The 23,665-nt window shown below is 46.1% G+C and overlaps 2 protein-coding genes across 4 annotated transcripts in view; one reads left to right on the forward strand and one right to left on the reverse strand.

Annotated features, from left to right (window-relative positions):
• The window catches only part of SMC6 (structural maintenance of chromosomes 6), a 56,144-nt gene extending 47,728 nt beyond the window's left edge, over positions 1 to 8,416 (forward strand). For 2 of the 3 annotated variants that reach the window (XM_036335283.1, XM_036335284.1), the window contains 3 exons: positions 3,567 to 3,719; positions 6,419 to 6,516; positions 7,914 to 8,028. In XM_036335283.1, the coding sequence (XP_036191176.1) occupies positions 3,567 to 3,719; positions 6,419 to 6,516; positions 7,914 to 8,028 (366 nt within the window). Of the gene's footprint in view, positions 1 to 3,566; positions 3,720 to 6,418; positions 6,517 to 7,913 lie in introns of all 3 variants that reach the window. The other variant, XM_036335282.1, reaches the window with a different exon arrangement.
• A 1,494-nt stretch (positions 8,417 to 9,910) lies between these two features.
• The window catches only part of VSNL1 (visinin like 1), a 63,123-nt gene continuing 49,368 nt past the window's right edge, over positions 9,911 to 23,665 (reverse strand). The window contains exons 3-4 of the mRNA XM_036335288.1: positions 12,297 to 12,512; positions 9,911 to 10,933 (exon numbers count right to left, since the gene is read on the reverse strand). Coding sequence (XP_036191181.1) covers positions 10,736 to 10,933; positions 12,297 to 12,512 — 414 coding nt within the window. The 3' untranslated portion in view covers positions 9,911 to 10,735. The remainder of the gene's footprint in view (positions 10,934 to 12,296; positions 12,513 to 23,665) is intronic.

Raw genomic sequence — 23,665 nt, forward strand, 5'->3', positions numbered from 1 at the left:
ATTGACCTTATTGGCTAAAGCTGCTGTTGTAGCTTTTTTAATTTAAAAAGAAAAAATCTCCCCCAGACAACCACATTATTTTCTTCTGATGATAATTAGGAATTTTATTTCAGTGGAAATAAAATTTAGTTACCTTCTCTTTCTACTCCATTGGTTTCTTTCTTGAAATTATGTGGGACATTATAGAAGGTCCATTTTCTCTGGTCTCACTATAGGAAGCCAAGAAAGAATTTCTCAAAGAATGTTCTAGCCCATGTAATAGTTTGTACTACTTATTTCTGAAGGTGTACCTAGATCTGATCTCTCTTGAGAAAGAAAGCTGCCACATTCAACTCTGTGGAGTCTGTCTTTATGTTTTCTCTCATAGTCACATGCGTTGAAAGGAGTGCAGGGCAAGAGCAGCTATTCACTCAAATAATTGGAGGAAACTTTCAAATACTCATTTACTACATCTAGTTGCCATACATTTTATATTCCCATGTTAATACTTAGAATAAGTAATAATTTGCAACACATATATAAAACAAAGGACTCATATCTAAAAATTTTAAATAATAATAATAATTACGAAAAAGAATGACAACACGTGTAAAAATGATCAAAAGGCTTAAACAAGAACTTCATAAAGTGTCCAGATGGCAAATAAGCACATGAAAAAGTGTCCAGTATCATTAGTCATCTGAGAAATACAAATTTATATCACAATTTACTATGACATCACCATTAGTGTGCCTAAAATGAACAAGACTGATAATATCTTGTGTTGGTGAGGATATAGACTAAGAACTCTAATTCCCTGCCAGTGGGACTATAACTTGGTAGAACTTATTTGGAAACCCGTCTGCCACTGTCTGTTAAAGCAGTTCCACTCTTCAGACACTGGCAAAATTCATTTATGTGGTTAAAGTCAAAATAGTGGTTACCTTTTGGGGATTGCTAGTGACGGAGAGAACACAGAGAATGTGCAGAGATGCCAGAAATGCCGTCTTGATCTGAGTGGTGGTTACTCTGTGTGTGTGTATGTGTTTGTATAAAAATTATTTGCACTAAACACTTCAGTTTTGTTCCTTACTGTATGTAATTTACACTCTAATAATAATAATTTTAAAAAAAGAGTAAAAGAGCAAAGTGTTAGGATTGTTTGGGTAATTTATCCCCAGAGCTGACTATACAAGACAAGTGCAGCTAGATTTTCTGACGTTGTCATCCCTGTTATTCAGAAGAACATTATTGCTTTAAGAATCTAGTCATCTTGGTTTGCTCAGTTGGTTGGAGCATCATCCTATACATCAAAGGGTTTCAGATTTGATTCCCAGTCAAGGCACACAACTAGGGTTTGATCCCTAGTCAGGGCTCATATGGGAGACAGCTGATCAATGTTTCTCTGTCCCCCTTTCTTTCTCTTTATAAACAAACAAACAAACAAACAAACATATCCTTAGGTGAGTATTAAGAAAAAAAAAGGAATCTAGTCATTTTTCAAAAAAGGGAAATTGATACCAATGTCCTATGATAAGTTAGTAATAGATAAGAAGTAAAATTTAGATCTCCATGATTCACCCATGGAGATTGATACCAAATGCAGTTTTGGACAAAAGATTACATCCTGTTACTTAGTTCTTACTTTCATATGTGTGTGTGTGTGTATGTTTATTTGGTTTAGCTATGTTAATGTTGCTTTTTCATTTGGATTTTCATGGAGGATTCAGATTTACAGATGATATATGTAAAATTTCAGTGTATGTTTAAATTCAGAATATTTTGTAACCCTTAGATGGTTAAAAAATAAATGAATGCTCACTTGAGAGCTTCATAATTTTTTAGATAGCAGTTTGGAAAATATGTGAATCCATGTGTGATTAACCTTCATGATGTAGAACTGGTTGGTGCTGCCTTTTCACCTTGTGTAGCATATTTGTGCAAGTGGAATTCTGTCAGAATGAAGGAGTGACTTCTAATGTTCAGTATACTATATTCTCAGGCAATTGTGACAGTGTGCTGTTCATTTATTAATTGCTAGTTTATTGTTCCCATGAGCCCTTATTTATTAAAGGGGGATTTTTTTTAAAGAGATTTTATGAATTTCAATTCATTGCTGTTACTTTCTTTGGCCAGTCTGAGTCTGTTTAAGTCGGTCCTATGTCTTTTTGACATTCAGTAATTACATTTGAAGCAACATAACCACTAGATGTCACTGGAATTCAAGTAACAAAAGTTATCTTGGCACTTAGAAATGTTTGAAAAAAGAAATAAACAAAACAGTCCCATTTACAGTAGCATCAAAAACAGTAAAATACTTCGGAGTAAATTTAACGAGGAGGTGAAAGATCTGTCCACTGAAAACTATAATGTATTGAAGAAAGAAACTGAAGAAGACACAGATAAATGGAAAGATATCCGGTGTTCATGCATCAAAAGGATTAGTATTGTTCAAATGTACATACTTTCCAAAGCCTGATTAGATTTAACTCAGTCCCTATCAAGATTCCAGTGGCATTGCTTACAGAAGTAGAAAGCACAACCCTAAAGTTTGTGTGGAATCTAACAGACCCTGAATAGCCAAAGCAATCTTGAGAAAAAAGAACAAATCTGGAAGCAGTCACGCCTCTTGGTTACTACAACTTTTCACACCGTTTGCAATCTTCTCTAAGAAGAAAACATAGGGCGGAAGCTCCTTGATGTTGGCCTTAGTAATGATTGTTTGGATTTGACACCAGAAGCACAAGCTTTGGGTATATATCCAAAGGAAATGAAATGAAACACACCTGCACCCCCATGTTCATTGCAGCATTATCTCAAATAGCCTAGACATGGATACAACCTAAGTGTCCACCAAGAGATGAATGTGTAAAGAAAATGTGATATTCTCTCTCTCTCTTTCTCTCTCTCACACACACACACACACACACACACACACACACACACACTGGAATATCATTTAGCCATAAAAAGGAGAGGAAATTGACATCCAGGCAACAACATGGATGAAGCTCAGGGCATTATGTTAATTAAAGTAAGTCACACAGAGAACGACAAATACTGTCTGGTATAACTTATGTAGAATCTAAAAGAGCCAAACTTCGTGGAAGCAGTAGAATGGTGGGTGCCAGGTGTAGGGCGTGAGGGAAACACGGGGCCCAGGCTATCCAAGATGAGTAGGTTCTTCCCTGTGTTGTCTTCTACAAGTTGTATGGTTTCAGGTCTTCAGGGGGCTATGAAAGTGCCAGAATGACTAGTTCACAGTGTTTTCGTTACTAACATTGGGCTCACATTGGCATTTTTATCACCAAGCCTTTGGAATTGTGGATGTTAGATCTCATTACAGTGAGAAAATGCTTTCAATTTTTTTTTCTCACAATAAAACAAAAACCACTGTTATGCATAGCTCATTGTTTTACTGTAAAATATTTTAAATGGAATAGATGTCATTTCCACTTGACTAAATGACTTTAGTCTCTTTTATTATTTTTAACTGTAAACCCATTCTTTCTAATGTGAGGCAGCCTTTTTATAGAGAATTTAATAATGCCTTTTCTACACCTTTTTTTCCGATTGACTCATTCAAGGTGCAGCCTGGCGAGGGGAACAGAGCGGCTTTCAACGACATGCGAGCCTTATCCGGGGGCGAGCGCTCCTTCTCCACCGTGTGCTTCATTCTTTCTCTGTGGTCCATTGCTGAGTCTCCCTTCAGATGCCTGGATGAGTTTGATGTCTACATGGTAGTGTTACATTTTAATTTCTCCAGTTTGGGGGGTGGGGTGGTGGACGTGTGTTTTGTATGGAAGCGATTCTCTCTTTAGTTTTACCCGAACTAGGAAAGCTCCGGCCCCGACACTGCAGTCCGTGTTGGTGGAAGGAAGAACTGAAGAGCTGCAGCTCTCTCCCTGCTACGGTGTGGCAGCTCCAGAGACCCGCCCTGATTTCCTCCTCTTCTCTCCCAGCGGGACCTCCCTCCTCGCCACCAGATGGGCCTCCTGTAGCCTCTTCCCTAGTGTATTTCCGTCTCTCATTGTAACAGAAAGTCAAAAGCAGTTAGCTTACGCTTTCCTTCCTTCACAGCCCCTCAGAGAGCGGTATATATATATGACACAAGGGCGTGGGAACACTTGATTTTGAAGTCTAAAAACCCAAGATTGAGACCAATTACCCAAATGACTTTGGGCAAAGTAGTTATCCTTTCAGGCCTCAGTGTCTTCATCTATAAAATAAAGCTATTCATCTTTCCTGCCTCAGGTTATAGCGAGGCTCCAGTGGGGTCTTGCTCGGTGCACATAGTAAGTTCTCCCACATTATCTGTGAGTCATTCTCTTCACTTACTCATGCCCCGTTCTTTCCTAAATCCACTGCAGTCTGAGTTTAGAGACTGACTACTCTAGCAAAACTGGTGTAGCCAAATCATAAACGAACTTCCAGTCGTACTTTAATTCTTTTAGTATTTGTCACCACAGGCCTATCCTCCATGTGTCTTCAGAATGTGTCTTCTCACTGGTTTCCACCTCCCTCACATTGCCTCATTATATATTTTATATTATGTATTGCATGTACCATTACACTAGTATTTTAACTGTATGTATTTTCCTTTCCATTGCTGTCCCTCTTATGTCTGAATCTCCCACCAAATAGTAATCTTTTGGAGGTCATATTTCTACCTTCTAATGCCTAGCCCAGTGATGGTGAACCTATGACACGCGAACTCATTTTTTTGGTTGATTTTTCTTTGTTAAATGGCATTTAAGTATATAAAATAAATATCAAAAATATAAATCTTTGTATTACTATGGTTGCAAATATCAAAACATTTGTATATGTGACACGGCACCAGAGTTAAGTTAGGGTTTTTCAAAATTCTGACATGCCGAGCTCAAAAGGTTTGCCATCACTGGGCTAGCCCATAGGAAGCATTTAGAAAATGCTTATTCATGAATCAGAATTTATACTTGGTGAGTGCCATGTAATCTTTCAAGTGGCAGCCTCCCAAAAAACATTGTTGATGATTAGTTAGAAATTCCTCTGAGAATTGGCTTTGAAACTAATTCACAAATCTTAGAAGGCAATTGTTCTTTCATGCATTGTTTTTGTCCCAAATACAATTTTTTTTCTTTTCTACCATTTTACATCTGTCTCCTTTTTCCCCAATTGACGCCCCCACACCCCCAAATACCATTTTGCAGTCCAGTCCTATGACCCATCTTATGTCATATTTAACTCAGGACAACTTCTTTCTCTTTCACAAACTTAGAGGGTCTTAATCAGGATGGCATTTTGCCCCATTAAAATTATTCAGAAAAATGCACCCAGGTTCTGAGAACCAATCCAATGAAGCAAATTTTTTTTTTGGTGCGTTGACAGCTTTGTTATTAAATGATAGGCCACACCGGGGCGTTGTTAGGAAAGGACAGCATTCCATTTGTGCAAGCTCTGGTTATTTTTGTTCACTTTATGTGATATTACTTTGCAGATATTCCTGATGGAAGAGTTTGTATCATACGAGCCACTGAGCAGTGTAGGCGGGATGTGGGTCCCCTGTCTGCCTCCAAAGCCCATGTTCTGAGCCAGCAGGCTGCACCGCACACATGGTTTCCAGGAGTCCTTTCAAAGTGCATCCTCCATCTGCCTCGGCTTCCACCTCTCGGGTGGGAGGGCTGCTTGGATTGTTTTTCTTTTCTGTTATTTAACTGAGAAAATGTGAGCACAGTGTAATTCATTTTCTATGCACCGATGCACTGTTTATATTAAAGATTTAATTGAGAAATTGGTCTGTGAATTCAAATTGGTTCACATTGTACAAATTGTAGAAGATGAAGGGTGCAGGCAGCGTTTTTAAAGCACCGTAGTCATTGAGGGAAAATTTGAGAGACGTAACATGTTTTCGCTAGTCACTTTTTTTTTCTTTTTTTTTAAAATATATTTTATTGATTTTTTACAGAGAGGAAGGGAGAGAGAGAGTTAGAAACATCGATGAGAGAGAAACATCGATCAGCTGCCTCCTGCACATCTCCCACTGGGGATGTGCCCGCAACCCAGGTACATGCCCTTGACCGGAATCGAACCTGAGACCTTTCAGTCCGCAGGCCGACGCTCCATCCACTGAACCAAACCAGTTTCGGCTTCGCTAGTCACTTTTGATACCGTTCTCCTGAGTGACTATTACTGTACAAATTAGATCCATTCTGGAATAGTTAGTTCTGTCTTTTGAGTGCTTATAAACACGTTTACTGAAGAAATTACATGGAAGAGAGATGTACTCAGTTGTTTTCCCTGAGAGCTTTGGACATTATCTTCCCTAAGCTTGGCATCGGAGAGAAGGCAATGGATGATTCGTGGATAAAAATCCAAGGGGTTGCAGTAGCGGGCAGATTACTGTGTTCCCAGTAATTTGATTGACATGCCGCGACCCTGACCTCTGCTTGTTCTCCAGGACATGGTGAACCGGAGAATCGCAATGGACATGATACTCAAGATGGCAGATTCCCAGCGCTTCAGACAATTCATCTTGCTTACGCCTCAGAGCATGAGGTAACTTTTAAAAGTCTGCTCTGAATATATGTGTCAAGTGTATAAAATGGGGAGAAGTCTTTTATAATCTCAATTTTTAAAAAATATATTTTTATTGATTTCAGAGAGGGAGGGAGAGGGAGAGAGAAACATCAATGATGGAGGGAATCATTGACCGGCTGCCTCCTGCACGCCCCCCACTGGGGATCAAGCCCACAACTCGGACATGTGCCCCCGATCGGAATTGAACTCGGGACCTGTCAGTCCATAGGCCAAGGCTCTATCCACTGAGCGAAACCGGCTAGGGCTATAATCTCAATTTTTAAAGTGCAAATGCTTAAATGACCATTAAAAGGAAAAATTAGCCTCTATACCAGTTCTGGAGATTTAAGATAATTTTCTCTTTGTAGATATTTAAAATTTTGTGTGTATCATCTCCCATAACAGAAGCAGGTTGATTTGAATGTGATTATTGACTTGTTACTGTTTCTATTTTGAATCTGCTCCTCTGTGTTTATTATGACCAACTAGTGCAGTGGTTCTCAACCTGTGGGTTGCGACACCTTTGGGGATCGAACGACCCTTTCACAGGGGTCGCCTAAGACCATCGGAAAACACATATTGAATATATAATTACATATTGTTTTTGTGATTAATCGCTATGCTTAATTATGTTCAATTTGTAACAATGAAAATACATCCTGCATATCAGATATTTACATTATGATTCATAACTAGCAAAATTACAGTTATGAAGTAGCAACGAAAATAATTTTATGGTTGGGGGTCACCACAACATGAGGAACTGTATTAAAGGGTCACGGCATTAGAAAGGTTGAGAACCACTGAACTAGTGTTGCAGTAGTTGTAGTAATTCCATTTAGACTAAAAAAACGTTCATGATTCCCTGGTCTTGGCTCTTTTCCCGGTCAGTTACAAGTGCAGTTACACTCCTTCCCAATAGAGAGCGCTCCTCTGCCGCAGTCAGCCTCTGCTGGTGCCTGCTAGGTACCAGGCTCCCTGTCGCTTAGAACCCATATTCTCTCTCTAAAGTGGTCGCTTTGGTGGGGATTTAAATTTGTGACTGGAAATATCAGGTAACCCCTTTCCAGCTAGACAAGAAGAACAAGAATAAGAAATAGTTGGTATATAAATCTCCCTCATTTTATTTTTCTGCCAAACTGAAAACCCATAGCATTTAGCAGGAAGTTGATTTTTTTGAATGAAAACAAATTATTTCCTTCTTGCAAATCATATTTCTTCTGGAACTTCAGATAGTAGCCATACCCCCCTGCTGTGAATATATGTTAACAGATAACAGCCATTTAGATTTATGTTTTCATGAGGAGGAGGAGAATTTTCTTGTAATGTGAAAACGTGTTCTTGGAAATGTGAGTAATTAATTTTACTTCCTCTAGCTCACTTCCATCAAGTAAGCTGATTAGAATTCTTCGAATGTCAGATCCTGAAAGAGGGCAGATGATACTGCCTTTCCGACCCGTGGGTCAAGAGGAAGAAGAAAATGGAAGTTGATCGTCTTCGTGCTGAAAGCTCTGTAAAGGGAAAAGAATTCAGGACTATTTGATGTAATAAAATGGAACTGAAGATATTCTGAAATAAAAGAGATTCCTTTGTATAGATGACCACAATAAAATATGTAAATAACCTGGAAAACCAGCCACAACCAGCAATTCAAAATTAACTCTTACTTTACTTGGAGAAAATCAGTTTCATAGTACTGGTTTTAAATCCGTTTACGTTTGTTTATTTGTTTCATTTTGTTTTATTTTCAACCATCTACTTTTATAGATTCTTTTTCAGAAGTAAAATTTTGTACATATGTATATGTACATATCTGTTTCATTTGGGTTCATTTCTATAGAATTTGTAAGAATGAAAATAAACGTTTTGATTCCCTGATTATATTTAGTCCTGCTTTTCCAGAATATTACATTCTCATCGTTTGTTTCTACTTTATGTATGAAAAGAACCACTCAATCTGCTGGAGAATTTGTTTTCTGTGCGTGTCCCGAATATCCACAGGGCCCACTTCCTTCTGCTGTTGCTTCATGACTCACAGTTACGGGCGTGCACGTGTGTGTGTGTGTGTGTGTGTGTGTGTGTGTGTTTATCTGTCATAGTGTTGGACACATGGTAGGTCCATGAAGATTGCTATGAAAGCATTGCCCAGAGCCTGACTTAACCAATTGCCCTTCCAAGGAGCCTCCGCAGCTCCTCAAACCCCCCTCCACCCCCCTCCCTCACTCTGGGAAGGGAGTATGGGGAGGCACTCACTGACCCTTTCCCATCTCTCCCTGCCCCCACTTTGGACCACCTAGCTCAGGGGTTAAGGACACCAGGATATTCTATTAGCACTTGGGGTGGAAGTTTGGTTTTATCAGTGTTTGTGGTACGGTTTGCTTGCCTCAGTTTCTGTTGAATGGATAAATAAATTATTAGGCAGTGGTCTCTGTCTTATTTAATAACCCTACGGCAAAGAAAAAGAGTGTTTAGGAAAAAAGCACTCAATAAGAAATGAATAATATAGCACTGCACTGTGATACTGTACTGCCTACATGTGGCAAATTAAAGTTAAATAATTAAAATGAAAAATAGTTCCTCAGTCACACAGGCCACATGTAGCTGGTGGGGACATGCACGTTCCCATCACCAAGGAAGCTCTGTTGGACGGCACTGTAGGAAGGAACTGAACTGCTCTAGACATGTTCTGGAAATGCAAACCTGCCTTTAGAGTCCTTTGTTTTCAATTTTAATTATTGATTTGAGAAAGCGAAACATTGATGAGAGAGACACATCGATTATCTGCCTCCAGCACACCCCGCCCCTACTGGGGAGCTAGCCCACAACCCCAGCATGTGCCCTGACCTGGAATCCAACCTGGAACCTCTCGGTTGGTAGGTCGATGTTCAAACACTGAGCCACACCAGCCAGGCGAGCAGTTAGAGCTCTTAATGGAATCTTTTCTGCCTCCCTTCCTGGAGCTAAGAAGGTCAGAGTGTTCCATCCTGATAAAGAACAGATAGTGTGCTTTTGGTTTGGAAAGACCTCTTTTGGAGGACATTCCAGCCTGCTGAATGTGCCCTCCAGCCTGTGTAGAACATAATGTGTCGTTAGCACCAGAGTCACATTGAGATACATTTTATTTTCATATGAGCATTTTTTTAAGGATGAAAAAGTTGTGTTTTCTGTAAACATTACATATGAAATTGTCCCTCTTTTGAGGGCCAGAATGAAGTTGGAAGGTTGCTTTTCCCCTTTTGTTGTCATTAATTCCTCGAATTCCAGAGTTGTCTGTTTAAGGGCTAGATTTGGTAAGTAGTAGCTAGCTGACCCTTGATAATTATAAACATCTGTTTCACATCTAAAATTATGAAATAAAAATTCAGGGAAAAAGTCAAATGTTATAAATTTATTTGGGACCTCTATTGCCACCTTTTCGGAAGCCTTTGAAAACTCAAGCAGAAATCAATACACTTTTTTTTTGTCACTTTCAATAAATAATATCTTTGTGTGTATATATATATATATATAGATAGATATACTTACTGAGTCATTTATCAGGATTTTTAAGTTTTATACTGCATTAATTCCAAAACAGATTTTTCCAGATTGGTAGGATGCAAATGAGGTAAGAGTGAAGGCAACCCTAAAAGGCATGCAAATGTAGCACATTTATATTCACTGGTAAGACAAGCTCTTGTGGGTGGACCACATGGAAGAATCAAGAACCCCTGTGTGTGTCTGTCCAGTACTATTTTACAGGAAAATGGTGACACAGCTTATAATAAGTTACATTACCATAGCGGGGGGGAGGGGGGGGTTCTCAGTGCTACTGACATGTAATCAAGGAGACACAAGCATTAGCAAAACATGAATGAGAAGTCCTAGAACTAACTATTAGTTGCACATTTCTGGCCAGGCTTTGGAGAAGGAGGGTTAGTTATGAAATAATATTACACATATTACATTGTGGCAGGTTGTTTTATAATATATGCTTTTTAAAATTCATTAGCAAATGACATTCTCATGCACACAAGTGTTTCAAACACAAGAAGCAAGTCCATGTATAGGTAGTCCAAGCAATGTGTGTGTGTGTGTGTGTGTGTGTGTGTGTGTGTGTGTGAGTGAGAGAGAGAGAGAGAGAGAGAGAGAGAAAGAGAGATAGCTGCAGATTGAATGGAACATTGAAACTTATGCAGTCCATAGCGTTGACCTCAGCTCATTTCTGAATGTCACACTGCAGAAGTAGTACAATGGAAGGGTCGCTCTTGGCCGCTTCTTTGAACTCATCCAGTGTTATCTGGTCGTCTTTGTTCTTATCCATCTTGCTGAAAATCTTGTCTACCCGCTGCTCGGGCGTGAGGCCATCCTCATTCATTTTCATCATGATCACAGTGCCCACCATTTTGTAGATAGCCTGCAGAAAACCAGAAGGCTCTATGATAGGATCAACAGCTCCAGTTTACTTCAAAGACCTCTTTAAATGCTTTAAATACGAGAGTGATATACTCAGATATATGTGAGTCTCAGGCCCTCTTGGGTAGAGAAGAACTTTGGATGGTTGCCAGGTTTCTGGCGGGAGGAAATGGGTAGAAAGAGTAGCTCAGTGGTGAGATCAAGAACCATGGGTTCGGGTTGGTCAGGGAGGAAAATGATGGCTTCTGTTTTGAACACCGAGTTTGACGTGTAGGTGATGGTCAGCATGCCCTCGCCCTTGGTGAATTGGGAAAACATGGAATGTGGTCTCAACTGATCAGGAACTGAGAGTCGCTTAAGACAGTCACACAACATGGAGCACTACCATGTAGCCCTGAAAGGAGTCAGTGTGAGGAGCACCGTGGGTTGGGGACTATTTGTCAATTAGAGCTACAACAAGACTCCAATTGTTCCATTCACCAGACACAGTACTCAAGGTGGCAGTTTCCTAGGTAGAAACAATGTTTTTCTTAGAAAAGTGTCTTAAAGAAATAAATGCCCATCTATACAAAGACTTGCAGGTCGGAGCCAAAAAGTGGAAGCAATTGGTAAAGATGAACAGACATGACGTATTTTACACTACAATCGGATACTATTTATGCGTGAAAAATGAATGTGATAAATCCCACAACAGAGATAAAAAGGAAGCCAGAGACAGAGGGCCACACACATGCTTACATTGTTCGGTTCCATTGACATGACATGTGCAGAAGGACAGTATTTTGCTGAGCCGCCTGGAGGTGGCAACAGGTGGGCAAAGAGACCTTACTAGCTGGGACGGGGAGGATGACAATGTAAAATTGGATTATGGTGATGGCTGCACACTTTGCTGCGTTTACTGGAAACCATTTAATTGTGCCTTAAAATGGCTGAAGTTATGGGCTATAAATTATGACTCAACAAAGTCTTTTTTCAATGCCAATTGGAGGAGCCGCAGTGGCATCGCATGCCCGCGGGGAAGCTGGTTGGAGGAACAGGGCGAGTCCAGCCCCGCAGAGCTAAGCCGGGCGGGAAGCAGTCCTGTAGCTTCCTCCGCGCCCAGTAGCCCACGTTGTGTAAGAGCTCAGAGGTGCGGGGCTGGTTCAATGCCACCTCAGGGGGCAGCGCCAGCCTCTGGGATCTGGACTTTTCCCCGCCCTGCGCTGGCGTGGGGGGCGGGTAGGAGAATCCAGGGCCTGGCCTGTCACTAGCAGGGCTCCCGGGGAGGAAGGAGCCGCCGTAGACCTGTGCCAAGGAAGCAGGGCCCAGAGCCGGTCTGCCCCGGCGCCCCACAGCCCGGCGGCCGCCCGAGGGCCCGCGCTCACCTCGATGATCTCCAGCATCTCCACGCGCGTGATCTTGCCGTCGCCGTCCAGGTCGTACATGTTGAAGGCCCAGTTCAGCTTCTGCTCGAAGCTGCCCCTGGACGTGATGGACAGGGCGCAGATGAACTCTCGGAAGTCGATGGTGCCGTCCCCGTTCTTGTCGAAGGTGCGGAAGGCGTGCTGGGCGAACTTGGAGGCGTCCCCGTAAGGGAAGAACTGCAAAGCGGAACGGACACGGTCAGGGGGCGGCAGGGAGAGAACCAGCCCGTCTAGGCTGAAGCTGAGCCCCTACAGACAGAGAGGCTGCAGCACACGGGTGGTCTCAGACCGGGGAGGGTGGGGGGAGCTCGCCTCTCTGAGCAGCAGCTTGGCCACGGGTTCAAGGCCAAGGGCGCTGGCACAGGAAAGGCTGTCTGCGGGGGTGACCTCACTCACAAGCACCTCACTGTTTCCCGTGGGCGAGGCTGGTGCAGCCTGAATGGGGGTAGCTGGAACCCTCAGCTGCGGCCTCTCCAGTCACTCCCACAAGGACAAGGACTGGGCAGGTAGCAGCCTCCTCTCCCCATGGCCGAGGTGGGTGGGAGAGGGGGATTTCTACAGGGATGTCCACATTCCCCTCCGTGAGAACATCTAGGTCCCTGCCCATGAGCCGAGCGAGGTTGCCTGGACCTGCTCTCTCCAGCCCCTGGCTCCCTCCCCAGCCAGCTGTCATCTCTGCTGAGGCCCTAGTGTCCGACCGCCTTTTACAGGGACTTTTCTTTTGTAGAACAGACATTTAAAAGCCATTAAAAATAGAACATGACTGGGCTTACTTTGGAGAGATAGAAAGAGGTTTCTTCTCAGAGCCACCAGCTGGCAAGGGTGCCGCGGAGACGATGGGTACAAGGAGGAGAGGAAGCATAGACCCGGAGAAGCCAGGGGCAGAACCAGGTGGTGGCCTCGGCCTGGACATGAGTCTAAGCCAGGGGTGGGCAAACTTTTTGACTCGAGGGCCACAATGGGTTCTTAAACTGGACCGGAGGGCCGGAACAAAAGCATGGATGGAGTGTTTGTGTGAACTAATATAAATTCAAAGTAAACATCATTACATAAAAGGGTATGGTCTTTTTTTTTTAGTTTTATTCATTTCAAACAGGCCAGATCCGGCCCCCGGGCCGTAGTTTGCCCACGGCTGGTCTAAGCCCTCACAAGGGCCAGGGAATCTGACACCTGATCCTCTGTCTAGTCCAGCAAAGCTGAAGGACTTTCTCCAGGTGGAGAAAAGAAAAGAGGCCAATGAACCTCAAACTCTCCCCCCACCCCAATAACCACGTGCTATTTTAAAACAGACAAGGTATATATGTATTTATGGATGAATAAATCCAGCAAATTCAAAGCACATTCTTGAGGATATGTTTTGCAAGTTTTGCCACTTGCCAGCAGGACAGATGGCTGGCTTGGAACCCACTCGGGGCTGTCTCCCTTAGGGAACCTCAGTCTCTCTCTCGCTGTACATCCTGACCTGCTGCCCACTCTTCCTACACCTAGAAGCACAATGGAAGGCAGAACATTTCCCTCCAGAGATAAAAGATGCTTTTCCACATCAGGACCCCTTACCTGAGGCCCAGAGAAGGGACCAGCCTTGCTGGGGGAGGGGGAGCTGGCTTAGGTTTGAATTTCAGTAGCAGCCATGTCCAGACACCAAGATCCATTCTGGTTACTACTGCTGTGTACCACCTCACCGCTAAGCTTAGTGGCATAAAACAATGGCGATCATTTTATTCATCTCAGAAAACAAACATTGGACAGCCATTTTCCCCATCAAACAACTTACGGTTCTATGGCTGTGAAGGACAGCTTTCCCCTTTGTTCCCTCATTCCCTAAATGTGTCATATTTTTGCTGTCCTTCATTTTGCATTATTCATCAAAACCCACTGTGCCCTTTCTCTTGCCAGGCCCTGTCTTCGGTGCTGGGAATACAGAGATCCGGTCCTTGCAATTAATGGGGAACCCAATGTGAAATTTACAACAGTGGTGTTACCTGGTCAGAGCTAGAGCCCCTAAGTAGTCAGTCTTCCTAAAGCTCCGGGTGGTTTCAAAGAGGGGTGCTATGGAGGAAAAGGTCGCCCTTCTTTCCCTCTGCACCCCTCTCCCCCATGCCTCTGCGGAGCTCAGGTGCCTGAGGATAGGTTGCCAGGTGCTGAGTTTTGAACTAAGCAATTTGAACTTGAAAATTTCTAAATAGGTAAATTGGATCCTTACGTGCTCTGACCTGCTTTTTACTCACACTTTTGACACCAAACATGTGAGTTTTTGTTTTGTTTTTACCCCTCACAACAACCAATTCTCCAACTCTTCGGACACCAAGTGGGTGTCCTAGAAGTCAATTCAATTCTGATATTAACTGCCGAGAGTTAGGGCACACCCCACAGGTCAAGGGCTCAGTCCCACAAGACTGCCCCCACTGGAGGTACCAGTCACAAGTCCCAGGTTGCCACCTGTACCTCTGATAGACCTGTATTCTGATAAAGGTGGGGGTTCCCTCAATTCCCTCCTTTGATAATTTGCTAGAATGACTCAGAATCAGGAAGGCACTTTACCTACTACTAGAGGCCTGGCACACAAAATTCATGCACTCAGGGGGGAAGGGAGTCTTCTCAGCCTAGCCTGTGCCCTCTCGAAGTCTGGGAGCCCTCAGGGGATGTTGGGCCTAAGCCGGCAATTGGACATCCTTAGCACTGCCTTGGAGGCGGAAGAGGCTCCTGCCACAGCCGCTGTGCTTGCCAGCCCTGAGCCTGGCATCTGGCTGAGCAGCACTCCCCCTTGAGCGTCTGCCCCCTGGTGGTCAGTGTGTATCATAGCGACCAGTAGTTCCACCGTTTGGTTAATTTGCATATTAGCCTTTTATTATATGGGATTACCAGTTTTTTATAAAGGTATAAAGGGCACAACTCAGGAAGAGTCCAACAGAAGAGAGCATAGGACAAGGTGTGGGGAGGGTGCACGGAGTTTCCATGTCCTCTCTGGGCACACTGCTTCCCAGTGCCTCTATGTGTTCACCACCAGGGAGCTCCTGACCTCTATTGTTTAAGGGGTTTTGTGCAATTTCATTAAATTTTGTTGATAAAATCATCGGCCATTGGTGATGGAACTCAGTCTCCAGCCCCTCTTCCCTGCCTGGAGGTCTGGGGTGGGGTTGAAAGTCCCAACCCTCTAATCATGTTTTGGTCTTTCCCTGACCAGTTCCCATCGAGGATCCCTCAGCCACCGGTCATCGCATTACGCAGTGAATGAATGAGTGAACTACATTCTCTTTGAACTGTTCTTCCTAATCATTGTCTGCATAGTTGCAACCAATTACACATTCAGTGTCTCTAGAGTCCTCAAGACAACCCAAGGGGATGGTTTGATTTTTGTTAACTTTTCCTTGGTAACAGAGAAGCGGGTTTTTAAGACAGAGGTTTAGCACTGTCTGCATTCCTATTTATTTAGGGGATTCTTTACTTACTATTGTTGAACTAAAATTCGCAGAGTGCAAAGCCTATTTGCCCACCAGTGTATCCATAGCACATAGCACAGGCCTGCAGACGGAAGTGCTGAGTACAATCTTATTGAATGACCACATGGAAGGAACCCTTGCAGGGCCAACCTGAGGGTAACAAACGCTGCTGCTGCAAACGGCTACCACTTACGGAACATCTATTACATTCTAGCCAGTTCTGTGCCACAGAACTTCTTGTGATGACGGAAAATTCTATAAACCACACGGTTAAAAATAATAGCCACTAGCCATGTGACAACCACTATGTTGCGTGCTGGGTATAAAAAAGAAAAAGAAAAACCCCACAGAGAGCATTGAGGACAGTGGGGGTTGTAACTCTTGAAATGTTACATGTGATGGAAGAACTGAATGTTTTGACATTGTTTAATTTGCACATCGATGTAGGTAGCCACGTGTGGCTCTGGGGTTCTGCATTGACTGCTCTGATCTGTGCTGTCATTAGCGCTCACAATATTCCTGTCGAGCATGTATCCTCAACTCCATTGCGTGGAAAAGGAAACGTGGACTCAGAGAGGTCCAGCAAACTCTTAAGTTAGTTCTCTCCCCACTGTGTCCATCTGCAGCTCTGCCCTGCCGGGAATAAGGACACACAGGACAGAGGAGGCGGAGAGCGAGGGACAGGTTTCCATCGGCCTCATCATTTGTCGGAAAGCTTCCGTGACTGTCACACAGCGCTAGAGTGGGCTCGGTTCTAAAGCTCCTGATGTGTGTGAGTTCGTTCAGTCCTCATAGCATGCCTGCCGCTGTGCACTCGGTACCGTGGCCGGAGAAGCAGCTTCAAAGGTCACGGTGTTTGTGGGTTCCTGCCTGTTTGTGGCAGAGGCAGGAGGCAAACGCAGACAGGTGTGATCTTTCCTGCTACATATTGTTATTTCTCTCCATGGAGCATTAGCTAAGGAAATAAACCCAATTCCACAAGTGATGAAGCATAAGAATGTGGTGCAGCAAAAGAATTGGTCGCATTATGTAATTCTTCACTCCCATTGTCTTGTAACACTGGAAATCCACAGCCTTTTGTATGTATTGCCCCCCTCTGGCATTGTGTGTGAACTACAAGAAATTTACCAAAATGAGGACTCTTTTATGATACATTAACTCAATAACTATTGAGAAGCAATTGTGTCAAGCATTGTTTTAGGTGCTGAATAAAATAGAAAAAGACTCACAGCATTAAGGTCAGTGAGGCAAGCAGATATTAATCAACTACATACATGAGTATAAAATACATTATGATAAGTTACAAGTGCTGCATAGAGTTGCAAACAAGAGTGATGGGAATGATATTAGTATAAAATTTCTAAAATGTAGTGTAGCGTTTCCTCCCACCACCCTAATATGCAGGCTGCTGACAATTCATTGTTCTTCATCGTAGCTGAGGAATGGTTTCAGAGTCCGGGACTTTCTGGGCTTACTCAAGTCTAGACTTCTCCCCACTGTGCTCCACACCCTCACTCGGAACCCACCAACGCGCAGAAGAAAACCCCAGGAAATGCTTGCAGCCTTTGTCTCTCCCTAGGCCACAACAGGAGACTTTGCACGAATTATCCAGCTCCCTCCAAAGACAGTGGCCCAAACCCTGCACTTCTTTGCCATAATCTATCCAGCTGTGAATGTTAAAAGGCTTGTTTCCTCTAAGGGGGGTGAGTGAGCCCGGACACCTATGCTGAATATGTGTTGTGTCATTGACTGCACGCCAGACCCCGACCTGGGTGAGACAGAGGCTGTTTGGTGGCTGCATCAAGAAATGGCCTCAAGCCCTCGCCGGTTTGGCTCAGTGAGAAGAGCCTTGGCCCTCGGACTGAAGGTTCCCGGGTTCAATTCCAGTCAAGGGCATATACCTCGGTTGCAGGCTTGATCCCTGGCTTGATCCCCAGCTCCACTGGGCCCCATGCAGGAGGCAACCAATCCATGTATCTCTCACATCCATGGTTTGCTCTCTCTCTTTCCCCTTCCCTTCCACTCTCTCTAAAAATCAATCGGAAAAATATCTTATCCTCAGGTGAGGGTTAACAACAAAAAAGAGACGGCCTCAAACACTGCACTTCCTCCCCTCACCCAGTCTGCCCTCTGCACCACCATGCTGCGCGTATACCGCATCTTTCCAGAAACTGTTCTAACTTCAGAGAAGACATTGCGACATTTAGAATCTCTCCATCTCCCAGGCACCGGAGCCGGCTGCACTTTGATGGAGGAGCTTTGACGGAGGATGCGGGTCCCCTAGCCCTTCAGAGGCACGAGGTTTGCACAGGCCTGGCGGCCTGCCGTGTCCCACTGTGACCGCGGATGGGCGGGGTCAGAGGGTGGCAGCAAGGCCGGTGAGGACGGTCTCTCCTGGTATCTGCCCCCGGCCCACTCCTGGCTGATGCAGGGCAGCCCGCAGACCTCAGAACAGATCTCTGCCCGTTATCAGCCTGGACTAGAGTTCACACTGGGATCAAAAAACAGAAACGTCTTCTTGGGCCGCTCCCCTGCTCAGCCTCAGGGGAGCCTTCCCTTCCCGTGGCTCATGGAATGCAGTCCCTTTTAGCACATCCTGCTCCGGTCCATTCTGTTCCCTTTGTTCTCCAATGTCTGAAGCCTATCTCTCTGGCCATGAACCCACATACACAACCCCCCCAAGGGTAGGGTCTTCTTTATTGCATCCTTGAAATGGCTACTGCACCTCAAGGTCATGTGCCCTCACTCTGCTGGAACTCATCAGAGGCGTCCAGCCCACGTCCTCAGGCCCTGCCACGAAGGCAGGAGTTATAGTTTCCAAGAGTCTATCAGGGAGCAAGGCCTGTGGCAGCATCATACACTTCTTCAGCTGATTCTTCAAGAAGTTCAGACCTTGAGGGCTGTTCTTCTGGGTTAAGTAACTGGCATAGAGTGGTACCTCGAAGAGTGTGGGCGGGCTGGGGTCAAACCCAGCTCTGTGTGCAGAATGCCGCCTGTCTTGCACCTGGCAAGCCTGCCCGGCCTTTGACACTGAGCTGTGATCCATCTCCTCCATGCCCCCTCCTCAGCGGGAGGGTCCAGCAGGCTCTGCCTCTCTGCCCATTGGTCTGCTGCCTCCTCCCCACATGGCACTCATCCTGTGGGCACTTCCTGCCTCTGTCCTCAGCAGGGCTGGACCAGGCAGCAGGCACATGGGGAGCAGGGCACCCCGTCTGGAGACCAAAAGGGCATACCTACTGCGCCTCACATCAATCTACATTCACTCCGCCCACCCCCCACCCCCACCCCCCCGCCGCCAGCAGCAGGCTGTGCTCAGGGCAGGTGAATGGGAGCTGTGGCCCCAAGTTCTGTGATTGGGGAAGATGTGCCAGCGAAGACCAAGGCGGAGGATTTGAGTCAGCCTCCTAGGCCTTAGCTGTGGCCCACACGATATTGATACTTGGGATCTCCGCTCCCCCAAGGCTGCAGAAGTGTGGTGTCCCTCAAAGAAGTCAGGGCCCACCCAAGGCTAACGAGAAGCAGAGGTGGGGTGAGAACCCAGTTCCATTTCACGCTGTGATGTTGGCTGTCAGCTGACCCATCTGAGCCTCAATTTCCTTATCCACAAAATGGGCCATACTGATGCCTAGCACACAGAATTGTGGGATTTACTGAAGATGACAGACGTGGAAGACCTCTGGGCCCCTGGGTGCTACAGGCCCTCATTCTCTTTCCTCATCCTCTCAAGTCCGCCCAGATGCATCCCATACCCTGATGCTTGCAGATGGTACCTGGGTGAGCAGGTGGTTAGTGAGAGGGTCTCTGCACATGTCCTGGGCTGCTGGCCAAGCTGGTGCCCTTGAGGATTAACTTGGTATTCAGTTTTGGCTTCAGGCTCTTCACCCTATGAGGCCTCACTGGGAACAGGACCCCCATTTGCTGGGCTGGCTCACTGGCCCCATTGATGTTGCACATTCTTTGCCTCCTAACTGCTCCCTTACCCTTCCTCTCAGGCCTCTCCAATCGGTTCCCCACACAGCTCCACAGAGAAATTTCACACCCAAGTTTGTTCATGTCCACTTCTCAGCCAATTGCGTCTAACTGTTCTCAGAAGAAGGACCAAAATCACCCCCAGGCCTGAGAGCCCTCCCAGCCGGTCCTGCCTCGTGCCCAGTACCTGGTCCCCTCCCTTGTTCCTCAGCCTCTTTCGTCACTTGGACCTTGTGCTCTTGGCCACAGTCCTGTTGTTCCCTTTGGTGGGAATGTTCCTTGTTGCCAAAACGTGTAACTCTGTTCATTCTTTAGACCCTGATTCAGTCTTCATCTTCTCAGGAAAGCCTTCTCTGAGTCCAGGCCATATACAGGCACACGACTGAGTCTGCCCTTGGAAACATCCATCATGATCGTGAAGAAATGCTCATGGGGTGGCTTGATTAACGCCTTCCTCCCCAGTGGACTATACGCTAAATGGAGGCAGGGAATGACCAGGGTTTGCCCCCCCCCCCCCCACACACACACACTGTATTCCCTGGTGCCCAGAACAGGGCCAGGCCACCGAGGTGCCCAATAAGTAACTGTCTGTCCAATAAAGTGACTCAGCATTTTAGGTCTTTTTCAAGCCCGAGGAGACAGCTGCACATTCACCCGACGGCCACTGAAAGGGTTGACATGTGTTCTGAAGGTTGTCATAACTCACTATGCTAAAGAAGGCTCACTGTTTGGCCTGAAAACTTGTCATTCCCATCACTAAGTCAGCTGGTGATTCATGAGGGTATGAATCATCCCCAGAGCAGCGCATGCACTTGGTCTCGTGGCTGGAAAGAGGAGAGAGCCCTCTCCCCTAATTAGAAGTGGGGAGTCCAAAAAACCGTTTCCTGCCGAAGTGTTCATTCAACAGATACTCGCAGAAGCCCAGTTGGTGTCAGGCTCTGTGTGGGCAGGAGGGAGGCGAGGAGAGGCCACGCAGAGTAACAGTAAATGTAACGCCTGGTCCCTGCCCTCAGGTAGATGTCATGCATCAGAGGTAGACACAGCGGAACATGGGCGTGGCCTTCCATGCATGGGCTCTCTGGGACGAGCCTAAAGACACACCCAACTCCTCTGAGAATAAAGGGGTCCATTCAAGATCTCTTCCCATTTCACCCTACACCCAACTCATTTCACAGCGTCATGGTGACTATGATAGGCAACAATGCAGATCCTAGGCACCTAGGATTGGAAGGAGGAGGCCCAGGCAGCCCTGGAGAGGTCAGGGGGGAGGGGGTGTGCTGGAGGAAGTGGGCTTGAACAGGAGGGAGCAGGAGGTAAGTAGGCACTGTGTCTCCCTGGGGTATGCCTCGCCAGCATGGCCAAGGGTAAACCTGAGTGGGGGCGGTGAAGGGTTGAGAAAAGACAGACAAGAGAATGAAATCTGGGTCTCGGTGGGACGTTGCCTCTCTGATGGAGAGACAGCGACACGGACTACAAGCCGTGTCTTTATTTTATAGCCAGATTCCACAAGGCAAAGTAAGGGCCTGGTTAAGATGTTTACAACATTCTTGTGGGTTTCAATCCTACTCAACTACATGCACCTGAACTCTATCAAGCCCACATCACTCAGCCACGTGGGGCCACATGTTCAGACCATAGGTTCAACCTTACAACCATAGCTGTTGGCTATAATTGTGCTGGGAGGGCCCTGCCCTCCAAGCTGGGACTTGCACGTGGCCACGAGAGGACTGTGCCCTCTCATTAGTCCAAGGCTTGAACCTGTCCAAACACTGTAGCCGCTCTCCACACTGGGGTGTTGGGAGAAGCCTACACGAGGTGGTGTGGCAAACAGAAGCCATGGGCCAGCTGGGGAGATGCCCGGTGGGCCTGCTGGCCTGCCTGGGCGATGCTGCCTGTGGGGTAGGGATGGAGGTACAGAGGGTGGAGAAGGGCTGAGTGGGGCCTGGTGGTTTATGCTCTAGGTGAGGTGGCTGTCCGGACTCCCGACAGGAGGACTTCTGTACATTTCCATATCCGTCTCTGAAGGGAAAGCAGAGAACATCCCAGCTCTCACCACCAGGCTCATGAATCAAGATGTGAGTCTCCCCTTGGAGAACCCTCCAGGTCCTCCCAGAGCAGAGGGGAGCAGAGGCCATGACCGGGAGGGACACAGTGAAAAAGAACAGGCCAACCCGCCCTCCGTGGTGGCATAGAAAGGCAACCGGGTCAGAGTGGGGGGTCACAGGTGATACCCGAGCACCAGAATCATTTCTCCTCTCAATGCCTCAGTTTCCCCGCCCGCAAATCAAGAGGCTGAACAAGATGGCTTAAGGCTCCTCATTCCAGGCCTCCCTTTCTGTGGTTCTGCCATAAGGAACGGCAGACACTTTATGGCGGCAAGAAGCGCTCTCCAAATGCCAGGCCTGTTGTGAACTCCTCCGAGAAGAGCCCTAATAGACACTGTGAGCCACAAATGTGAGCCACACAATCATCTGAAATTTTCTAATGACTGCACTTAAAGGGGTAGGAAAAAACAAGTGACATTATTCTAATGACATCTCATTTAACCCACTCTAGTCAAAGCACATCCCATGACATCATTTTTAACATGTAACCAGTATTAAAGTTATTAATGAAATGTTTTACCTATTGTGAACTATGCCTTTGGAATGAGTGTGTGTGTCTTTTGGTGACACATCTCAATGCCCACCAGCCACGTTCTGAGGGCTCGCAGCTCCGGGCCTCACTGTGGAACCCTGCAGCTCTGGACAGTGCGTCCAATGCAAAGAATGTGTTCTAACTGCCCACATTCTAGAAGCATAGGCCAGTGCTGTGAGTGACCGTCAGAGCGTGGGCACAGGATGGCTGTCCACCGATCAGGGATGCAGGGGTTTGTGCGTTACCAGGAAAGCTGTGAGCCGGAGCAAGGCAGCAACCTCTCAGATCTGGACACCAGTGCTGCTTCCCACCCTTGGACACACCAGGCTTCGAGGAGAGTGAGCGGCCAGGCAGACTGGGCCTCGGCTTGCGTATGGAGCTTGGAACAGCTGCGTCAGTCCAGGCTTCCGTCCCGAATCCAGGCATCTGATGCCCTCACACCTCGCACACCTTCCATTTCCTCCGAACCCTGGTCTGCCTTCCCCTTCCCAGGTCCCAGCCACCAGGGAGTGCCACAGTGCTCCCCCTGCTTTAAACACTATTTCTCAAATGTTCCTCTGAAGAGTTCTTCCCAGCGAATCTTGACCCCTCTGAGACATCAGTGTTTTTTTCTTTCTCTGAGAAGCAATAGGGGACACAGCATGGCTGAGGGGAATGAATGAGGGTTCAGGAGCCGCTGCCACCACGTCAAACCCTGACTCCACATCTAAAGTGCCATGTGGCCTGAGAACTTTGTTCCTGTGCCTGTTTCCAGCGGGTGTGAAAAGACCGGTCCCAGGAGTGGTTAATGCCATAGCTTATCTAAGCATTTCGTTCGCTGCCAGGAGACATGAAACACACACACACACACACACACACACACACACACACACACACACACATCTAGCTGCTGCTCCTCCTGTCTCCCTCAGGCCCGTGGATGTGTGTTTTGGAGTCTACACTAGTTTGTGCCATCTCTGAAAACAAGGCACCTCTGTCCTGTTGGAGTGTCACTGACCTCACACTGATTCACACCCATTGTTTTAAGTCCTTTTCCCAGTTTTAACTTAATTCTTACAACACTCCTATGAGGTAGGGCTCACAAATGAGGAAACTGAGGCACAGAGAGGTGAAGTCACTTTCTCAAGGTCACACAGTACATGGCAGGGCTGAGATGTGAACTTAGGAAATCTACCTGCAGAGCCCGGTGCTGCTCTGCTGTCTCACTGTTAGGCCAGGGGCTCCCAGGGCGGGGAGAGTTGACCTGAAGACAAAAACCACCAACCAGGGCAGGAGCTTTAGGGC

Source organism: Myotis myotis, unplaced genomic scaffold (assembly GCF_014108235.1).
Source record: "Myotis myotis isolate mMyoMyo1 unplaced genomic scaffold, mMyoMyo1.p scaffold_m19_p_14, whole genome shotgun sequence".
Taxonomy (NCBI): domain Eukaryota; kingdom Metazoa; phylum Chordata; class Mammalia; order Chiroptera; family Vespertilionidae; genus Myotis; species Myotis myotis.